We start from the raw sequence: 19677 nt of genomic DNA, 5'->3' as shown, positions 1-19677 counted from the left end.
TCTAAGTTATAATGCTAGGCATCAGTGTAGAAGCAAATGGGGGACCAGCCTGGCATGGCTGAGTAGTAACCGTGGCAAATCACTTGGTGTGTCTGACGTTGGTTTCTAAATCAGCAAGCTGGAGGGAATCATGCCTGCACTTCTCATCTCATGCAGTGATTCTAATGAAGAAGCAAGATGTGCTTGAAATGCTTTGTATATGGTCTCATCTGGTGGTGTTTACATCAGCTGCTATGGCATAGAATTATTTTATTTTACTATTGTTTTTTGAGACAAGGTCTCGCTCTGTTACCTCAGGCTATGACTCCCTGCAGTCTTGACCTCCTGAGCTCAAGCAATCCTCCCACCTCAGCCTCCTGAGTAGCTAGAACTATAGGCACACATGGCATGCCCAGCTATTTATTTATATATATTTTTTGTAGATACAAGATCTTGCTGTGTTGTGCTGGCTAATCTGGAATTCCTGAACTCAAACAACCCTTCTGTCTTGGCCTCCCAAAGTGCTGGGATTACATATGTTTGCACCCACATGTAAAAACTGTCTGGCACAGTTTTTAGTTCAAAAATCTTGGAGGCAAAAAGCAGGGCACCTACCAGCTTAGGCAATATCTTTGTGCAGATTAGAAAAAGGTGTCCCAAGGACACACAGTTCAGCACCTAAGAAATGGGTGGGTGGGTATCCTTCCCCATTCCCAACCAGAGGTGATTTGAAGGACGTTCTCATTCACCTGAGCCCTGTTTCAGATGTTCCTTCTTCACATGTTAAAATTCCTCTGAAAGCCATGGAGTAACATGTCCTGGATCCTCTGACTGCCCAAGAAGAGAAACTCCAAGATGCCTCTCCTTCCTGCTCACCCCAGTACTGAGTAGTGAGAGCGACAGAGGTCCTTTGAGATTGCGGTTCAGCCTCTCGCTCTGCCACCCAGGTTGGCGTTCAGTGGCATGATCTTGGCTCACTGCAACCTCCACCTCCTGGGGTTCAAGCAATTCTCCTGCCTCAGCCTCTCAAGTAGCTGGGATTACAGGCACATGCCACTGGCCTCAGCTTATTTTTGTATTTTTGGTAGAGATGGGGTTTCACCATGTTGGCCAGGCTGGTCGTGAACTCCTGACATCCAATGAACTGTCTGTCTCGGCCTCCCAAAGTGTGAGCCACCACGCCAGGCCCAGCCTGTGTACTTCAGAGGCGACAAAAACGAGGCCCTCTGACTTGCTCAAGGTCACACAGCTTGTTGGAAGAGCAGAGCCCAGAGCTTAGGTGTCTTGGTCCCTGCTCAGTGTCCTGTCCAAGGGTTCCGTGTAGAGGGGCTTGAGGCAGCACCACCTACCCTAATGGTTGGCGGTTCCCAGATCTGCCTGGCCTCTCACAGTCAAAGGTAGGTAACGTCCCATGTACTGTGCTGGGTCTCTCAGAACACTCTTGTGGGCACCATGGTTCCCTCCCCAGGCCCAGGACACACCCACCTGTCCGAGCTCGCACGAACATATCCAAGACATACAGGACATCTGCCGAGTAGTCCAGGACCAGCCACAGCATCAGGTATTCAGACTGCAGCTCATCAAAACAGGCCCTAAACAAGCCAAGTGGGAGATGGACGCCTGTATGTGTGTCCAGAGCACGGACTGCCCACGTGTGGGCACCGGCTCTGTGATGAAGTCGTGGGTCACGTCATCCGGGAATGGCCCTGCCTGCCTGCGGTGTCCCTACCTCAGTGTAATCACCCCAGCTTCTGATGAGGCAACACTGTCTCTGAGAAGCTTTTCTGTCCCACAGCCACAGAGCTCCTGAGAAGAGCTGGAACTGACCCCAAAGCGCGGCTCCATCGCCTCTCAGCAGAGAGCTACAAGATCCCAGGAGGTACTGTTTTCCAGGCCTTACTGGCAGAGTCAGGTAAAGAGGCTAAGGACTTGCCTTTTCTGGGGTCAAATTTCTACAAAAATAGGAGAATTTCAGAGAAATTAACAATGGAACAGACAGTAAATATTTTCCACCTTCTCGATCTTTCTGCTGTTTCCCACACAGGCAGCACCTCCAGCTCTCCTTCTACCCTCACGGGCCCAGCAGCCTGTCTCTGCCACCCACCTGCAGCTTGCTCAGCACCCCAAAGTGTCCTGCCATCTGGAGGAGGAGAACAGTGCCCAGCTCTGCCTCCTCAGAGCCCGCGTGCATCAGAGAGCAGCAGCTTGCCCAAGCACCCCATCCTGCCCGCTAACTAGGACATGCTGCAAGTTCTTCCACTTTTCACCTACCCTACAAGCCCTCCAAAGGGTGGGAGATCACTGCTCAGATAATCGAAAGCCTCTGCTTCCACATCGAAGGCATTCCTGATGTGCTGCATGATCTGGAATGCCCAAACTCACCAAATAGCCTCTTAGAACAGTGGCTCTCTGTCTTGCAGACTTGCTCAGGAGCACCCCAAAACCCACTGCCCACTCTCAGAATGACAGGCACATCTCGCCTCCGCATCCTCATTTTGTGTGCTGGCTCAGGAGAGCTCCAAAGGCTTCGTCTCTTCTCGCATGCATCTGGCCTCACACAGCTCAGAAGAGCCAAGACCTGCCTCTGCACACCGGTTCTGCACACTTGCTTGGGAAGTCCCGTAAGCCCTCCTGTGTACCCTCAGAAGAGCAGCAGCAGCCTACCTTGCTTCGGTGTCCTGGAGCGGGCCTGCTGGGAAGGTCCCCCCAAACCCTTTGCTTACCTAGAGAGAGCAGCAGGTCATCCCGCCTCCCGCTCTGCAGCTTGCAGCCTGCAGGCTTCCTCAGAAATGCCCCAAAGTCACTGCCTGCCCCGCCCCCCTGGCCCCCTAGCAGCAGCTCCTTGTGTCCTTGGTGAGCAGCGTGCTCAGCAACATTCCCTCTGGTATCCCAACCCTGGAGGCATGCTCAGAAAAGCCCAGGCCCCTGGCTTCCCCTGAGAGGAGCAGCATCTCCTCTCTGTGTTCACAAACAGCAGGTTTCCTAGGAAAGGCCCTCAATCCCTCTTCTGTTTATTAGAAGAGTAGCAGCAGCTGGGTGCGGCCAGCACTTTGGGAGTCTGAGGTGGGTGGATCATTTGAGATCAGGAGTTCAAGACCAGCCTGGCCAAGATGGTGAAAACTTGTCTCTACTAAAAATACAAAAAAAAATTAACTGGCGTTGTGGCTTATCCCTGTAGTCCCAGCTACTCATGAGGCTGAGGCAGGAGAACTGCTTGAACCTGGGAGGCAGAGGTTGCAGTAAGCTGAGATTGCACCACTGGACTCCAGCCTGGGCAACAGAGTGAGACCCCATCTCAAAAAAAAAAAAAAAAGAGTAGCAGCTCAGCCCTGCCTCCCTACCCTGCAGCATGTTCAGAACCGCCCACCTATGCCTCCGAAGAGCAGCAACTGCCCCACATCCTCCTTGTACCATTCACTTGAGGGGGCCCCACAGTGCCAGAGCCTGGCTGTCTACCTGAAGCTCAGTTCTCACCCATGCTTTGGAGCACCCTGATGGTCCTGTTGGGAAACCTTTTATTCTCCCAAAAGGAGAAACTGAGGCATAAGAGCTAAATGGTGGCTGTGAGGGGCCCAGGCCTCAGGCCTCTCGAGCGAGAGTTGGAGCTCTGCCTCCTTGGCCTGGTGCTTTGGTTCCCTCCTTTCTGCCGCACCTCCCACCCCTGTTGCTTACCTGCAAATAAGCAGACACCAGTTATAGAAGACAGGCAGGGCAATGGCGGTCAGCCAGCGGTAGTACAGGTTGCTGGAGGGGTCCATCACGAAACCGTCCTTCTTCTCCTTCTTCTTCCTGGAAACACACAGACACGAACAGTGCACTGTGCTCCGAGACTGCAGCTTTGGAGGGTTTTAGAGATCTGGATTTGCTTAGAGACCCAAGGGCAATTTTAGGCTGAAGCCCAAGATGTGGCTGTCCATGACAGAGTCCTCTTAGTCTCAAGGGAGTCACATGAGGAGTCCCTGTAGGGGAAGACAGGCTGGGAGGTAGGGTAGACTCCAGAGGTCTTTCTCTCTCAGCTCAGTTTCAGGAAGTCATGGTCGACTATAAGGTCAGGATGATGACAACTGGGCGCAGTGGCTCACACCTGTAATCCCAGCACTTTGGGAGGCTGAGATGGGTGGATCACGAGGTCAGGAGATCAAGAGTATCCTGGAAACATGGTGAAACCCCATCTCTACTAAAAATACAAAAATTAGCTGGGTGTGGTGGCAGGCGCCTGTAGTCCCAGCTACTCAGAAGGCTGAGGCAGGAGAATCGCTTGAACCCAGGAGGTGGAGGTTGCAGTGAGCTGAGATCACGCCACTGCATTCCAGCCTGGGTGACAGAGTGAGACTCCAACTCAAGAAAAATAAATACATAAGTAAGGTCATGGTGATGACACTCCCATGTGCCCATGGCAACATCCACACCCTTTAGGATGCTGAAAATGAAAACGCAGATGGCAATGTCACAGAGGTCTGCTGAAGTCTGGGGGAGCTTTCAGAAAATGCTGATTCCCAGAGCCCACTCCTCTTCCAGGGCTGCGGCATGGAAATGTGCATTTAAGCATTGCCTGGGTAGTTCTGAGGCAGCTCCTCTCTGGACAGAGTTAGGGTGCCCCACAGTATTCCTTCGGGAACCCTGCCCACCTCCCTCACTACATTTGTGCGGATGTTGTAAAGGCTCATTTCCAAGGGCTTGGATCCCGTCCCTCCAGCAAACCTTGGGAATAACCTACGTTATAAGGGCCCACAGTGAATGAAATACTTTGCTTATAGTGCTCAGCTTTTATTTGCAGAATGTCCTGCAGATTCAAGTTTACAGGCTGTACTGGAGACTTTCTTTTCATTGGGTCCACATGTCCTCTCTGCCATCCTGTGTGATCCACACTGGCCCAGGCCTTCAGAGTGCTCCTGTGCCTCATCTGAGACCCCAGTGACTTCCTCCCTTCACCTGGGAGGAGCAGCACCTCCCCCCACATTCACAAACAGGAGGTTTCCTAGGAGAGGCCCTTAATCCCTCTTCTGCTTATTAGAAGGGTATCAGTGACCAGGCATGGTGGCCTGTGATCCCAGCACTTCGGGAGGCCAAGGTGGGTGGATCATTTGAGGCCAGGAGTTCAAGAACAGTCTGGCCAACATGGTGAAACCCCATCTCTACTAAAAATACCAAAAACAACAACCACCACAACAAAATGTAGCCGGGCGTTGTGGTTCATCCTACTCGGGCAGCTGAGGCAGAAGAATTGCTTGAACCTGGGAGGCGGAGGTTGCAGTGTGCTGAGATCATGCTACTGGACTCCAGCTGCAAATGCAAGGTCGCTCACTGACTGGGCTTTGGGACGTTCCTGATAGCTTTCATCACCCTGAATTCGGGTGAAAGTTTGTGAACACTGTACCTTCCAGTGCCCCAGAGAAGCCCTCACCCTACCGTGACTGTGTGGCCCACTTGCAAGGGCAAACAAAATGCTTCAGTTGGGGGGCACATGAGTGGGTTCGCAGGGACAGCCCCCACTGCCCACCTGCAGACAAGCAACTGTCTTTACTTGTGAGCACCCCTTGCGTTCCCAGAACTCAAAGAGGATTCATTCTGCAAGATGGGGGCTCCACATGGTCTCAGGAGGCATGGTCTCCAGCCTGGGACTGACTTTTCCTCAGCTCCAAGCACCCCGTCCCCTCCAGGGCTGACGCTAAGGCCCCCTGAGAGCATTGCTCCAAGATATCCAGTCCTGTACCCCTGCAGGGAGGGGTCAGGCCTTCTGGGACCATGGCACCCCGTCGGTACTTCCTCCTCTTGTTTTAGGTAATTTTTTCTCTCTTCTTTTTTCTCTTCCTTCTTTTCTGCCTTGTTGCTGGATGACTCGGGGGGACATTTACCCCACCTTCCTCCTGCTGCCCCATGTGAGACGTCTTGCTCCCTCTTTGCCTTCCTCCTTGATTGGAAGCTTCCTGAAGCCTCACTGGAAGCAGAAGGTGCTGTGCTTCCTGTACAGCTTGCAGAGCCTCAAGTCAATTAAACCACATTTCTTTTGAATTACTGTGTCCCAGGCATTTCTTTATAGCAATGTGAGAATGGACTAACAGACTTGGCCAAGGTCACAAAGCTCTAAGGTAACGGAGTTGGGAAACAGATGTTCTTAACAAGTATATGTACATATAAAATATATTTTCAGTTTATGTATTCAATATATATGCCCAGGAAGAAGATGGAAGTGTATTTGCCACATGTTAAGAGGGGCTATCTCTGATAGTGGAATTGCATGAAGTGCAATTTTTGTGTGTGTATGCTCCTGTGTGCTTTTCCTGCTTTCCAAGTTTTCAGCAAGCGTATTTCAATAAAGTGAATAGGAATAAAAGGTTATTAAAACCATTAAATGAAATGAGCAAGGAAAGTTACCCCTCCTCTGTCCTCCAGGGTGACAGGAACTCTCTGGTCTGTTTTCAGCCACTGGCGTCTTAATGTCAAGACACCAGCAGAGGGCTCTGCCCTCAAGCTTATTAGGTCAGCTTTGCCCTGCAGTTTAATCACACTGGGCTCAGCTTGCCTTGTGCAAGATATGCGGCCCTGGATTACAGGCCTTGGCCTTTCCTCTGGCTACCAAACCACTGAGGGCCTAGGAAAGACCCAGCACCATCTGGCTGCATCCCGGAATCCACCCAGCACTGCCCCAAAAGAACCCTACACAGAGCTGCAAAATGATGCTGGTTTTGGATGGGAACAGTTCGATGGAGGAAGGAAAAATTATTCAGGACCAATGAGAGCAAGTGAAAATGATAGAAATGGAGTGGAAGAGAGGGGGAAGGTGTTCATAAATAATTACTTTCCTGTGGCTAGGTGTCCTTATTTTGGGACAGTTCCCAGTTTGTCCCTTGGTTCTTGGCGTCAGAGTGGACCCGTGAAGTGAGCCCATTTATGGAAAGATTGAAGAGCCAGGTGCAGCCAATGCTGCCCACCCACATCCTTGCCCACACCCCAGCCCCAGGACAAGGACACCTAGAAACCCCCAGGACCTGTCCGTGGTTTCAGTAGCTGGAGCCTTTCCCTGCCTGAAAGACTTGATACTGAGGTTGCAAGGGTGTGTAGTGTCAGGTTTGGCTATAAGTTGAACAAACATCACTTTAGCTATTGCTGTGTAGATAAAATCGTCTCATTTTTCTTATGGCTGGCATTTGGGTCTCTGGATTTGATGTCCAAATTTATGCAAACAAAAGACATGCTTCCTTCATGGAGAGAAATAGAAAAAAGTTATATCTGAGGAACAAAAAGAGAAATAACAAGAAAAACCCCTGGCACACTTCTCTGTCAATCGGAAATCAAGAAATCGGCGTTTCTCGCTGACATCAGTATTTTCTCCTAATCTCCAAGTAAGCCTCCCCCTTCCCTATAGTGCCACGCTCTCCCTGATCTGCCACCTGGTGATGTAAAGGAATTATAGCAGGTCACCCTCTCAAGAGGCTATTCTCTGGACATATTTAAATTGCCTTTTCCCACTGCTCTGTTTATGCCCCCAAATTGGCCTTAAGACAAGGGCATTTCACTGGGACACAAGAGCCTAAGGTTGTAGAATTAAAAATGCCTTTGCATCATTAAGGAGAATCTCCACTGCTCTGTCAAGTAGCTCCGGTTCTGCACCCTCAGATATTTCGTGGTATAGAGTGCTGAAGCTTAAAGCATTTATCTGATCCAATTCCATTGCTTCATAGATGAGAAAAATAGAGCCAAATAGATCAAACAACTTCCCTAAGAAATCATACAGACTTTGTATGGATTTACAATGAAGGGAACAGGATTCTAAAATATTCTACTGGTGTTCCGGGAGGGGGAGCAGGAGCACTCGGGAGAGAGGCCAAGCTGGGCTTCTACGGGGTGGAGGGGCACTGGGCCTGGGGAGGGCTTTGCTGGGCTAGTACTTACTCCTCCTCCTTGTTGTTGCTGGTGTTAGTGTTGTGTTTGGCCAGGGGCCAGGCCCTGCAGGGAGGTAGAGAGAACAGCAAGGGTCAGGACTCAGATTCCATTCCTTGGGGCCATTTCCCCAGGGGATTACCATGCCCCACCCCCCATCCCACTGTTCCCAGCCTTTGCACTCACAGCTTGAAGAATATCGGGTGGTATTGTCAGGGCCAAAATGCTTTGTGATTAGTTAGCTTGGGTAAAAGCCTTGGGGGAAGAGAGGGTGAACCCATAGCTAAACTGAGGCTTTTGAAAAAATGAAGATTCAGCCATTTGACTCCCTTCCAGCTTCCCTGTCTCACATTCCACTCAATTTCCTTCTGTCCCACCCTGGTGGGGCCACATGCCAGGCACTAAGAAGGGCACAGAAATGGACCCCTGTGGCCTCTGCCCTCAGCACTTCCAGGCCTCTTGGGTGGAGGAGGTCTTGCACCTTCTGCCCAGGGATGGAAGCAGCCCGAAGCCGCAGCCGCAGCAGCAGCGACTTGCTCCCTCAGCTGCAAAGGCTCTTCCAAATAGCAGGACAAGTAATTGAGCATAGGCAGGATTGTTGCTGTTTTCAGTTTCTTTAGAGTTGCATTTTGCAGTACTTCACGGTGTTCTATAGGAAAAGGTAGTACCTCTGTCTGCCAGAACACACTTTCGGCATGGCTGGGTTAAGAAAGCCAGGTAGCCTCGCAGGGCACCTCACATGGCTGGGTTAAGAAGCAGACTCCTCACAGGAGATCATGGGGACCGGAGCCTGAGGCAGGTGACACCCCACCTGACTCCCAGGGTGCTTCCTCCACGATGCTGGATGTCCAGCCAAATAAACCCCAAATGATGACCTCAGCTCATCCTGCCCAAATCTCCCTCTCCCCATCTAATATATGGCCATAACCACTTATTTCTGGATTGGTTCTGCTCATCTGAAAATCTCCCAGGAACTGGAACTGCTGTGGGATTGTGAAGAAGGGAAGATTCGGCTCCGTGGGGTGCAGTGGCTGTGTTCACCATGCCTCTGTGCCCTTAACCCCACAAAGCCAAACCCACACAGGAGAACTAGGACCTGTTTCTGTAAACACTTGGCTTTGCAGTGGAGACTTTGCCTCCAGAAAAATTCAAAATCCTCACCCTCTGGAAGCTTTGCTGATTCACTGACACCGTCCACACCACCAACTGTCTGCCCATCCTGACTCTGCCTGCGAGTGATGGATCAGGTGTCTGTGGGGTGGTTGGGGTCTGCCCTGGATGTGGTCCTAGCTCAACTCCCCCGTTTGTCTGGTCCCATTGGGAAATGGACAGATAGTCTAACATTCATCTCTAAGGATGTAAGAAGGTAATTTGGTCAATTTAAATAAGGAAGTTTTTGCTTGCCAGAAGGAATTAAACCAGTCAGGCTGGCTTGCTGAGAAACCTCTTCCCCCTACCCCCTCCATCTCCACTTTGGCCTCTTTCTTACCTGTCTGCCTCCTTGTCTTTCTGTCTCATCGTGCTCCCCGAGGGGACTGGATGCCTAGCCCTGGGAGCCCAGGACGTCCCTGCATTTCTCTGGGCCAACGCCCAGGCCCTTCCCAGCCTCCTTCCCACAGCGCGGGAAACCCAAGGGTTCGCGGTCCGAGGCATGTGAAAACTCTGGCCTTGCCAGCTCAGCCAGGGATTCTCACGCCTTTCCCTGGGTGTCCTAAAGCAGTCACTGGCAAGACATGTCCTTGAGCTCTCATATTTTACTTAAAAATGATTATGCACTTTGGGAGGCCGAGGCGGGTGGATCATGAGGTCAAGATATCGAGACCATCCCGGTCAACATGGTGAAACCCTGTCTCTACTAAAAATATAAAAAATTAGCTGGGCATGGTGGCGCGTGCCTGTAATCCCAGCTACTCAGGAGGCTGAGGCAGGAGAATTGCCTGAACCCAGGAGGCGGAGGTTGCGGTGAGCCGAGGTCGTGCCATTGCACTCCAGCCTGGGTAACAAGAGCGAAACTCCGTCTCAAAAAAAAAAAAAAAAAAAAAAAAGATTATGCAGTTTGCCATCCCCTGCATAATCTATGACATACAAATACCCACTGCCACTCTCCACACAAATATGGAATTAAAACGTATACTCCAGAAAGAGCCACTGGTTTTCCCCGAGACTTCATCACCTTCACGCCCCAGGGACCCTCATATGCCCATTTAAAAGCCTCAAACCTGAACCCATCTTCTCATTGACATAAAAGCAGATGTTTTTTTCTCTAGCAAATTATGTAGGAACTGTCTGTTCTGCAATAATCATGCTTATTTCCATCTTTACATCTTATAAATCTCAGCATTATCTGGAAGACTCAGCCAAAAAAGAGTTTTTTGACCACCCCCTTCTCCCCTCTCAGAAAATAGTTTCTGGGTGAGAATCCACCTGTTTCAGAGGCTGAGGGGAGGTCTGCTTCCCCTCCATGTCTCACCTCTCCTCTCTTCCAGACAGACCTCACTGTCCTAAAGAGACCCTCTATGCTCAGTGACAATTGATTCAACCTGTACTGGCCCAAGGGTCTCTCTGCAGACCACCTGCTGGGGAGACTTTTCATGAACAAGACAGAAGGGGAGGAAGCAGCCCTGTGTCTGTGTGTAAGGGGGTGCCAGTCTGACTGCAGGTTTAACTCCCAGTTAGGGTGGGAGTGACGCAAGAAGATGTACAAAGGCCCAGGTTCTGCAGATCTTCCCTCCAGAAAGCCAGCATTCTCCCACCCCTCACTCTACTCCCACCATTGCGCCCTTCCCCACCTGGTGTTTCTCAACCTGATCTGGGACGCCAATAGCTCCCCTTGAAAACTCTGACCAGCCTGTGGACTCTCTTCCCAGAAGAATGCATGTGTGTCTACACATAACATTGAGGGTACCATTTAGGCACTCCCCAGGGAACCTGCTATAAAAGGCCCTGTTTCTGAGCAAGATGGGTCACAGTGCAGTCTAGGATGAAGGTCCTTTGATGAAGAGAGATGGGTAAGGCCGGCATCCCCAGATGAGTTTCTGAGAACATGATTTACAGGGGACCCTAATGAGAGCTCTGTGTAGGATGAGGTCAGCGGCCAAATGAGGCTGGGGGCTCTGGTTCAAGGGTTTCCTCTTCTGCAAGGTCTCTCGGACTCAGTGGAGGCTGTTAGAGCATAAAGTGCTACCCCAAGGGCAAACACTTTCTTCAATGAACAGCACACGGGGATGAGGTTCCAGGTCACCTGTGCTGCAACCAAACAGGACCCAGCAAAGCAGAGGCTTCCTGCCCAGCCCCAGCGGGCAGGAGGCCCTTCTTTTTTCCTGTTCCTTACCTTCTCCCTCTGTCTTCTGCCTCCTGGACGTCCACAGTTGCCTGGGCATTGCTTTCTTGGCTAGACACCTCCTTAAGCTCAGCTCCATGAAAACGATCCGGAAAAGAGGCCGGTCCCTGTTCCTGGTGGGGCACGTGCCTGGCGGCCCACCTGTGCAGCGAAAAGACGAGGCGCGACAACCTGGAAGGCGACACAGGCACTGAGCCAGAAGGAGAGGAAAAGCTCCCCACTCCTACCTCCCACTCTTTCCCTCTCTCTCCCTCCCCCGACTCTCTGTCTGGTGGGGCCTGGCAGAAGCAGTGACTGCCAGCAGGGCGTGGGTACTGGGAGCCTGTGGTCTAAGTTTGCATCTCGGCTCCATGGAGACCATTTATCCCCTTCTCCCTCCACCCCGAAGTCAGGGGCAGTGCATCCCCCCAAAGGGACACTCTCTTTATTAAGATTTGCCCTTGTAGCGCTTGGACACTGCCTAAGGCACGATCCTTCAAACAGGGGTTAGCTCAATCCTTTTGCCCAATGGAGAGCTCTTTGTTATGACAGCTAAGTACAGGGAGAGTAAAGCAATGTGGGTTTTATACCATGACAACATCCAGAGAAAGTTTTCAATTTATTTATTTGTTTGTTTATTTATTTTAAAGCCCCTGAGATCTGATAGAGCAAGGCTTTAAGGAACAGGCATCCAGGTACAACCTGGAGTCTTTTCCCAGTTTTTATCTTATTCACGTTTTCTTATACAAACTAGAGTTTTCTCCCCAGGCCTGGGAGGTTCCTTTGCAACTTGCCCTGAGCCCTCTCCCGGAGCCTGGCCCTGCCAGGACCTTGTCATGAGCTCCAGCACCTGCGACCATAGTGCCAGTCCCCAGAGCGCATCTGAGCCTGCGCTGGCCCGTGAGGGGCGTTTCCTTCAACCTGGTGAAGACACCGCTGGTGTCTCTGCAAGAGGGGAGCAGCAGGGAACAGGCCCAGAGGCTCCACTGTGTTTCTTGGCTTCTGGTTTCCCTGATTTGGCATCTGCAGGACCCTCCCCTGGATGGAGTGTCCCTGGCCAGTGTCTGTACTGAACAACCTGGAACTAAGCCATGAATTGTCACATACCTTGACCCTAATCGCACACTTACGACCTTAGCCTAAGGGAATACATTAACTAAGAAAATGCCCCTGTAGACAGATGCTTACAGCTGCTGCCACAGACATACTCCGAGGTATCTGCCCAGCCCAGCCTCTCTGCTGCAGACACTTCCTTTACCCACACCCTTCCTCTGCCGAGAGGATGCAACTGAGGTCATACTCCCTCCTCCAGCCTCAGACAACAGGACTAGGACAGACAAGTGATGCAGACAGCCACTCCAGCCTCTGCACTGAGAGCCACTCCAAGATGGGGTTGGGTGCTTCAACTCAAGGTCACATGGCGAAGGCTGTTTTCAGCCTGATGGGAACAGAGAGAGCCAGAATGGAGGGGACATGCAGAAAGAAGCACAAAGACCACAAAAATCCATGAGAAAAATGGGAGGGGAAAGGCGGCTGCCTCCCCAGGTCCCCTCCCTTGAGCTCTGCTGGCTCTGTTTGCCTGAGATAGCTTGTGTTGCTAGCTTCCTATACCAGCCCTACTCAACTGATTTAAAGTTATCTCTTTCTTTCTTATGACAAAGAACCTTAAGACAGCATTTTATTGGTAAAACAAAAACACTGAACATCACTTAAATGCCCAGCTGCAATGAACTAGTTAAATAAACAATGATGGAGTAGCATCCTTCATAATGAAAACCATGAAGAATAAGTAGACAAGTGAATTTCTTTTGCAATAACCTTAAGTATGAAGTGTAGAATATATGACTACATAAAACTCTGGCATTGGAAAAAACAATGTGGTGGAAAGAAATAATGAGACTGGTGTTTGCCGAGCACCTGCCATGAGTCGTGGCTTGGGTCTGATGCAGCTTTCAAGCCACCTGTAGGGTAGCCATTGTTAGATGCATTTCTAGATAAGACTTGAAAAGGTGAAATGACCTCCTCAAGATGGGGTAGCGGTTGAAGCTGGAGTACGGTTGTCATCAGAGGGAGGCAGAGCTTGGAGTCACACTAATCTTGCAAACAAATGCTTTTGCAAGGAAACCTGCCTAGGGTTCAGACGCGCACCTGTGAGACCCTGCAAGAGCTATTTCAGACCTCACCCTCATCACCTTCAGCACACCACTGTGTCCACCCAATCAAAGGTCTCCCACAGCTGGCTTTTCTTAACACCTTCTCTGGTTGGCTTTTTTTCCTGAATTCTTCTAAAACTGAGCAAGTACTTCAATGTCAGTTTTTATTAAGCAATTTCAGATAAAGGTAGTTTTTCTTAGACTTTTCTGAGCTCAGAACATCTGACCCAAGAGGAAATTACTCACTGATAGATTGCGGGCTGCTCTGCTCCTGACTCTTTGATTTCCAAATCTTCAGCTCCACCCCCACCTAGCACTTCTTCCTGAGAGGTCGCTACCTTCTTTCTGCTGAAGCGTCCCCCATGCCAAGGTGGGTATTGAGTCTGGTCAGTTACCTGGTGAGCCCCTGGTTGGTGAAGGAGCCTTGCCCTGAGTCAGCCAGTCCTCTGGTTTCCATAGTGATCCCTGGCTGCAGCACAGAAGATGTCTCCTCACATGGCAAGTGGGCTCTAGGAAATCAGATATGGAGCAAGCAGAATTGATTTCAAGCCCATCTACCTCCTGGATACAGCCAGGAGTGAGATGGTCAGATGTCCTGTTAAATAGGGAAAGTCACCCTCACAGATCCTCATCCCAGGGGCTCCCCACTTCTGTTCACCTCCTGCAGATCCTGGCTTTTGGGATAAATGTGGCCTTTCCTTTATAGCAAGGAAGGTAGCTACCGTCCAGGGTTAGGTGAAGGGATGGGGAAGTGGCAGCACATGCTGGCCCAGCCCTCATCAAAGCACTAGGCGGGGGATGGAGGGTGTCCCGGGGCCATCTCAAGCCAAAGTAGCTGCTTCCACAAAATGATTCTAGAACAAGGATTTAGGTTCCAACACTTCTCTGCCTACTGAATTTCATCTTCTGAGGGCAAATTGAATAACTGCTCTTTAGGGCCTTCCTGATCCTCCCTTCTCACTGCACATGCTGCAACCACACTGCCTGGGTAGTATCTTGTGGGCTTGTCTGACAGCCTTTCTGGGAACCCACTGGTTAACACAAAGTCCCTGGAATACTGTATAGAACTGACCTGGCCTCTGTACACAGTTCAAATAATTTGCACAGTGCTTTCAAATGAGACTCCATTTCCCATAGTCCCTTTCGCCAAACTCTAGGCTCTCTCTCCTTCTAAGCAGAGGTAAGGGGTGGTGCCTCCCCTGTGCAATCCGTTGTGGAAAATGTGAGCCCAGAAAGGACAGGTGCCCTCAATTCCATATGAGCACCAGTTGCAGCAGCAAAGTCTGGTTGAATTGCCTGGAATAAGACTAGGAAATATGTTTGGGAATATTTTCCTTTCTTTTAAACCTCCTGGGGCTGAAGGCTGATCAGCCTGATTAAAAGCCAGCCAGGCACTGGCCTCTAGGGATTTGCACTTCAGTCTATGAGTCTTGAGGAGCCCAGGCAAGACAAATTAATTCTATCACGTGACCTGTTCCAACCTAATCAGCCTTCTTAACAAGGAGGCAAGAATTAACGCCAGGGAAAAGCTTCAGACTCTCCCTGGTGATTGATTAGAAGTCAGAGTCCTTGAATCACAGTGGCCGGGCTGCTGCTTCCCCTCTTCTACAGATTCCTCCCTGCCTTCTTCAGCAGCAGGGAGCTGGCTCCCACCACCCAGTCTGTCTGGGCCATCCTTTGGCTGCCCCACCTGCCCGTAGATTCTTCCATCCCTCAACCTCCCTATATTGAAGCTATGTTTTCTGCTGGAACCACAGGGAGTCTGATAGCTTCATCTCCTACCTTTAATGACTGACAGGGACCTGTGTGGCATCTGGCTTTCCAGGCCAGAAACCCCCAGCTCACCCAGCCATTGCTCCTTGGGGTCAAGTCTCTTCCTTGTCACGGTCCTTCTCCCATGAGCAAGTTCCTGGGGTCTTGCTTGACTGGGCAGAGAGACTGAGGCTACCCTGCTGTGACTGGAGCCCATGCTGGGAAGACTTTGCTACTTTTTGTGTTTTTGATGGTCACCAGCTACTATCAGCAAAAACCCAAAGCAGTCCTCTAACACAGGCTGCTGCCAGCCAGAGGACCCTGGCTTGTGCATGTGCAATTACTTTTTTGGAATTAAGTATTGGACCTTCCCCTTGATCAGAATCACTCAATGTTTTAGAAGACTTGATATGCAGAGAATACACTCACCTTTCCTTTCAACACCATCCTACTCGCAAACACAGTACACAAACCTCATGCCATTTATTAACTCTTTACTGTATGCCAACCACATACACTTTACCATTTCAAAACTTGCTGTCATCCACTCCATGAAGCTGCCCTGTATTTTCCTATATGGCACAGATGAAAAAGAAATTAATAGGACAGCTGAGGACTGAGCCTTGTGGCATGCCACTGGAGACATTGCTCTAATCCATATGGCTGCACCGTAGGCATGGCTCTTTATTTTCCAAACCATCAGATTGAATTATCCCCTTATACTCATAAGAAACCCATTCTCATCTGATTTGTGTACATGTAAAAGACCCTGTCAGAGGCCCTGCTGCAGTCCAGAAGCTACGATTCCCTTGCTTCTGTATACTATATGTTCTGTATACTATAAAGGTGGGATGCATGTTCCAATGCACCTAGGTTGGTTGCAGGAGGAGGTGGCAGAGGTCCTCGGATTTGAGCAGCTGGCATGGGGGTGGTGGTGATGGCAGCTGATAGCTGGGCAGGGGCCCTGTCACAGCCTGTGTGCCTGGAAGATCTGGAGGCAATCCCAAGGATGGAGGTGCTGCCATCAGCAGCTCCTCAGGGAGCTCTAGGCACCAAGCAGTCATCCCAACATTTTAGTGTAATCTGGTTTCTGCTAATTGCATGAGGGCACATCCTGAGACCAGACTTATTTGCATTTGCAGCAAAGGAATCAGATGACATCAGAGCTGGTGGGGGGATGAGGAGGGCAAAACCCACCCTGGATTACAAAGCAGGCCTGCTACCAGCAGCAGCAAGAGCTGTTGCATGTGAACAGATCTATAATGCCCACTTGAGGAGGCAGCGTGGAAAGGTGACAGGTCCTGGTTTGAGTCCCTGCTCCAGCACCTGCAGGCTGAGTGTTCTGTGGGATGGTCACTTACCCTCTCTGGGCTTAAGTTTCCTGATCTTCAGGAAAGCAAATAAAGCAATAGTTGGCAATTTCATGTGCATTTCAGTGCCCTTAAAGGCACAATCAGCCATGAAGAACAGGGAGAGCCTTAGGTGATGCAAGTTCCAGGGACCTGATGGGGGTGCCATTTCTTCCCTATGCCTCGTCCCACTTCCTTCTCAATGCCTGCAATTCTGCCAGATCAATGCCTTTCTTTTAGCTCTAGAGCTTTACCTGTATTAAATGCCTGGGAGTGTTTACATAGTAAACCCCATTAGTTACTCCTCCCAGAAACTGATTTACCAGGCAGATGGAGGGAGGTGGGAAGAGAGGAAAGGAACTGAATGTCTGTGGTGACATTTGGAGTCCCCAGGCACACATTGAAAAAAGGGAGATACTTTTGGTAACTAATGCAAGAATGGGGAGGAAGAACCTCCCTGGGAAATTAGAGTCCTGGGGCCAGGCTCTGTCCTGCCTGTGGCTAGTGGAAGAGCCTGGGGCAAGGACTTGACAAGACCTCAGTCTCTGCAAAATGAGCAGACCAGGCCAGGACAGTCCTGGACCTTCCATCCCATTTGCAGGCTGCTATTCTAAGATCTCATGTGCAGACGATGCCTTCCAAGGAAGGGGTCCCCTGAAGTTGGTAGCTGGCAAGAACGAAAGCAACTAGCAGAATGGAGAGACTGCTTTGAAAGACAACATAATTTTCACCTTGGAATGCTCAGGTTCTACGTTTATTTGCAAAGAGGAGTTAATGTTGGTAAAGCGAAGGTTTCTTGTCACTGGGTTAGAACAGGGCCTCCCATGAGAACTGGAACTGGTAATTAACTTTGCACTCGGTAGAGCATCTGGTGTTTTCCACCAAGATGGGTTTGGGGACATGAGAGTAAAGAGAGGTGGCCTTTCAGCACAAGGCTGAGGAATATGACACCTTAGTTTCCCCCTTCTCAAGACCTGAGGAACTTGAATAATTGGAATCCACTGCTATTGGCCACATGTGACGGGGTGCCGAAACCAATGCATTTTTAAGCCTTTGGTCCTGGAGAAGTGGGATGAAAATGGTTTTCTTTGGTGATAATTGCTTTGGGCTCCACTCAGGGAGTAATGCAAAAAGACCTCTCTTCTGTCAGACACAAACTCCTGTGCCTCAAACCTCATTCAAAATAGCTACACCAGGAGATGGATCCAGGATTTAAGGTGCCCTTGGTCCTAGCTGCTGTTCTCTGTCACAGAGAATAGCCTTTTTCTATTACCTTATCCTCACAAATATGCCAGACAGCTTTTAAATAATTGAGCCAACTAAAAAGATCTAAGTAGAAATGAAAAACTCAAGACAATTATATTTTTGATATTTTCAAGGTGTAAAACGTTTTTATTCAAATGAAGTGTTTTCATTCTTCCACTATGAAAATAATTCCAATAACTTAAAAACAGGGCCTCCAATTTGGTGAAAGACCTTGGTGCACGGAGGTCTCAGGGGACAGAGACTTGGTCATGTCTTCCTCTTGGGGGCACTCAGCAAGGGGCCACCCCCACAAACAGGTTGCCAGTGCAGGCTTCTCGGTATCACTGAAGATAAAGAGCAATTAACATTCATGTACCCCAATTCTCAATCATTTATCTCAAAAGTTTTCTGAAGGGACTGGAATTTCAATGTGAAGATGTATGGCTTGTCCGAAGACCATTCCTCCTTGCTCCAAAATAGTGATTTGAAATTAAAATTTTTATATGTATATGTCAGAGTCCTTTGTTCAAATCAGTCTCACATAGAGACCTTATCAGTGGATAGGCAAATGTGGGGCTGGGCTGGGAAGCAGGGGAGGGGCTGGGTTCCGCCTCCATCCCTGAAGCCACTGTACCCCATCCTGAGTATGCATTGTTACTCTTTGGTGACTCCAAGAAACATTCTGAAATTTTCTGACGGTTAAAGCTACTCTTGCCTCCGTAAGAAAAAGCATAGCTCTCTCATAAAGGAAGCACTCTTTATGTCTCTCATTTTGAAATCTCTGTGGTGTTTTCATGAGATACTGTATTAATCTGTCAATTTACCATGTGAATGGTGGGGCCAGGGCCTGAGTGGAGCTCAGTAAGCCTCGGCTGATGGTCAGGCTGAGACAGCAGGGCTTGGACACAGGCAGGAAATGGCCAGATCCAGATGCCTGGTCCACTGGGGCTATCTGAGGTCAAGGAGAAGAGACCAGTGAAGGCCCGCAAGAAGAAGTAATCATTTCCAAGACTAGGAATGAGAGGCAACTGGGCACTTAAGCACACAGCACGGACTGTGCCAGGACCTCTGCGTTCACATCTGCTGTAACCTCACCACACTAGGAGGGCAATACTAATACTGATTCATTTTGCAGATGAGAAAACTGAGGCTTGGAGCCATTGAGCAACTTTTCATAGCAGGACAGTTGCAGAGCCAGTGTTCAAACCCAGGCAGTCTGACCCTGAGCCTGTGCTGTTAACCATCATGCTGGCCGCAGAAAGTGCAAAGGAAGGAGAAGGGAGAACCTTTTCTCACCCATGCAGGTGACAGATAGCATTGCTGAAGGACATTAATTCAGAGCCCCTAACCATGTGGCTGACCCTAGAGCGTGCTGTGACCCCTGTCAGCGTGCATTCCCGAGTGAGCTTGCAGGGAGTCTGCTAGAAGCCAGAGGCCAGTGGCTGGTATTAGCATGGCTTAACGATCTAGCAATTCATTTTGCAAATGGTCATCTTCTAAGAGACCTTGTGAGCCCTCTTGAACAGGCCACAGGTCAAGCTAGGCTTGGAGGTCACTGGCGAATGCAGAGTCAGGGTGTGTCAGCAGCACCACAGTGCTGTCAAGTCAAGCAGACATTGTGGGCAGGAGCCGCAGCAGCCTGCAGACCAGGCCTGCCTTCTTCTGGGTGCCTACTCCGTGAGTATCTCACTGGAAGAAGCCAGACTGGGACCCCATTACTGCCTTCTCTGCCTTACAGAGTCTGGAAGCCCTATGAGATGCTTGGGTCATGCCCCACTGTAGGCAAGGGGGTACAAAGAGGAAAAGTTTAATTCTGCTTCAAAATCTTGCTGCTCCTGACAGCCTCTGTCCTTCTCCCAAGGTCTTGGGCCCAGGATCCCAGGATCCTGACTTTTTTTTTGAAAATGGGAAAAGGCACTCGGCATTTTTATTTCAGAGCATTTTAAAAACAAAACTCATCATCAGGTGATAGCTTTTATAAGAGAGTACAAGTCTAATT

At 49.9% G+C, this 19677-nt stretch overlaps 1 protein-coding gene across 7 annotated transcripts in view; it reads right to left on the bottom strand.

The window, feature by feature from the left end:
• Positions 1–19677, bottom strand: part of CNGA3 (cyclic nucleotide gated channel subunit alpha 3) — a 109150-nt gene that overhangs the window by 8599 nt on the left and 80874 nt on the right. For 6 of the 7 annotated variants that reach the window (XM_035271644.3, XM_035271645.3, XM_078348700.1 and 3 more), the window contains 5 exons: positions 13728–13841; positions 11192–11371; positions 7873–7926; positions 3652–3768; positions 1465–1571 (listed from right to left, as the gene is read on the bottom strand). In XM_035271644.3, the coding sequence (XP_035127535.3) occupies positions 1465–1571; positions 3652–3768; positions 7873–7926; positions 11192–11371; positions 13728–13841 (572 nt within the window). Of the gene's footprint in view, positions 1–1464; positions 1572–3651; positions 3769–7872; positions 7927–11191; positions 11372–13727; positions 18023–19677 lie in introns of all 7 variants that reach the window. The other variant, XM_078348701.1, reaches the window with a different exon arrangement.

Source organism: Callithrix jacchus, chromosome 14 (assembly GCF_049354715.1).
Source record: "Callithrix jacchus isolate 240 chromosome 14, calJac240_pri, whole genome shotgun sequence".
Taxonomy (NCBI): Eukaryota; Metazoa; Chordata; class Mammalia; order Primates; family Cebidae; genus Callithrix; species Callithrix jacchus.
Note: the sequence above shows the minus strand (reverse complement) of the source record. Positions and strands in the feature narration are given on the sequence as shown.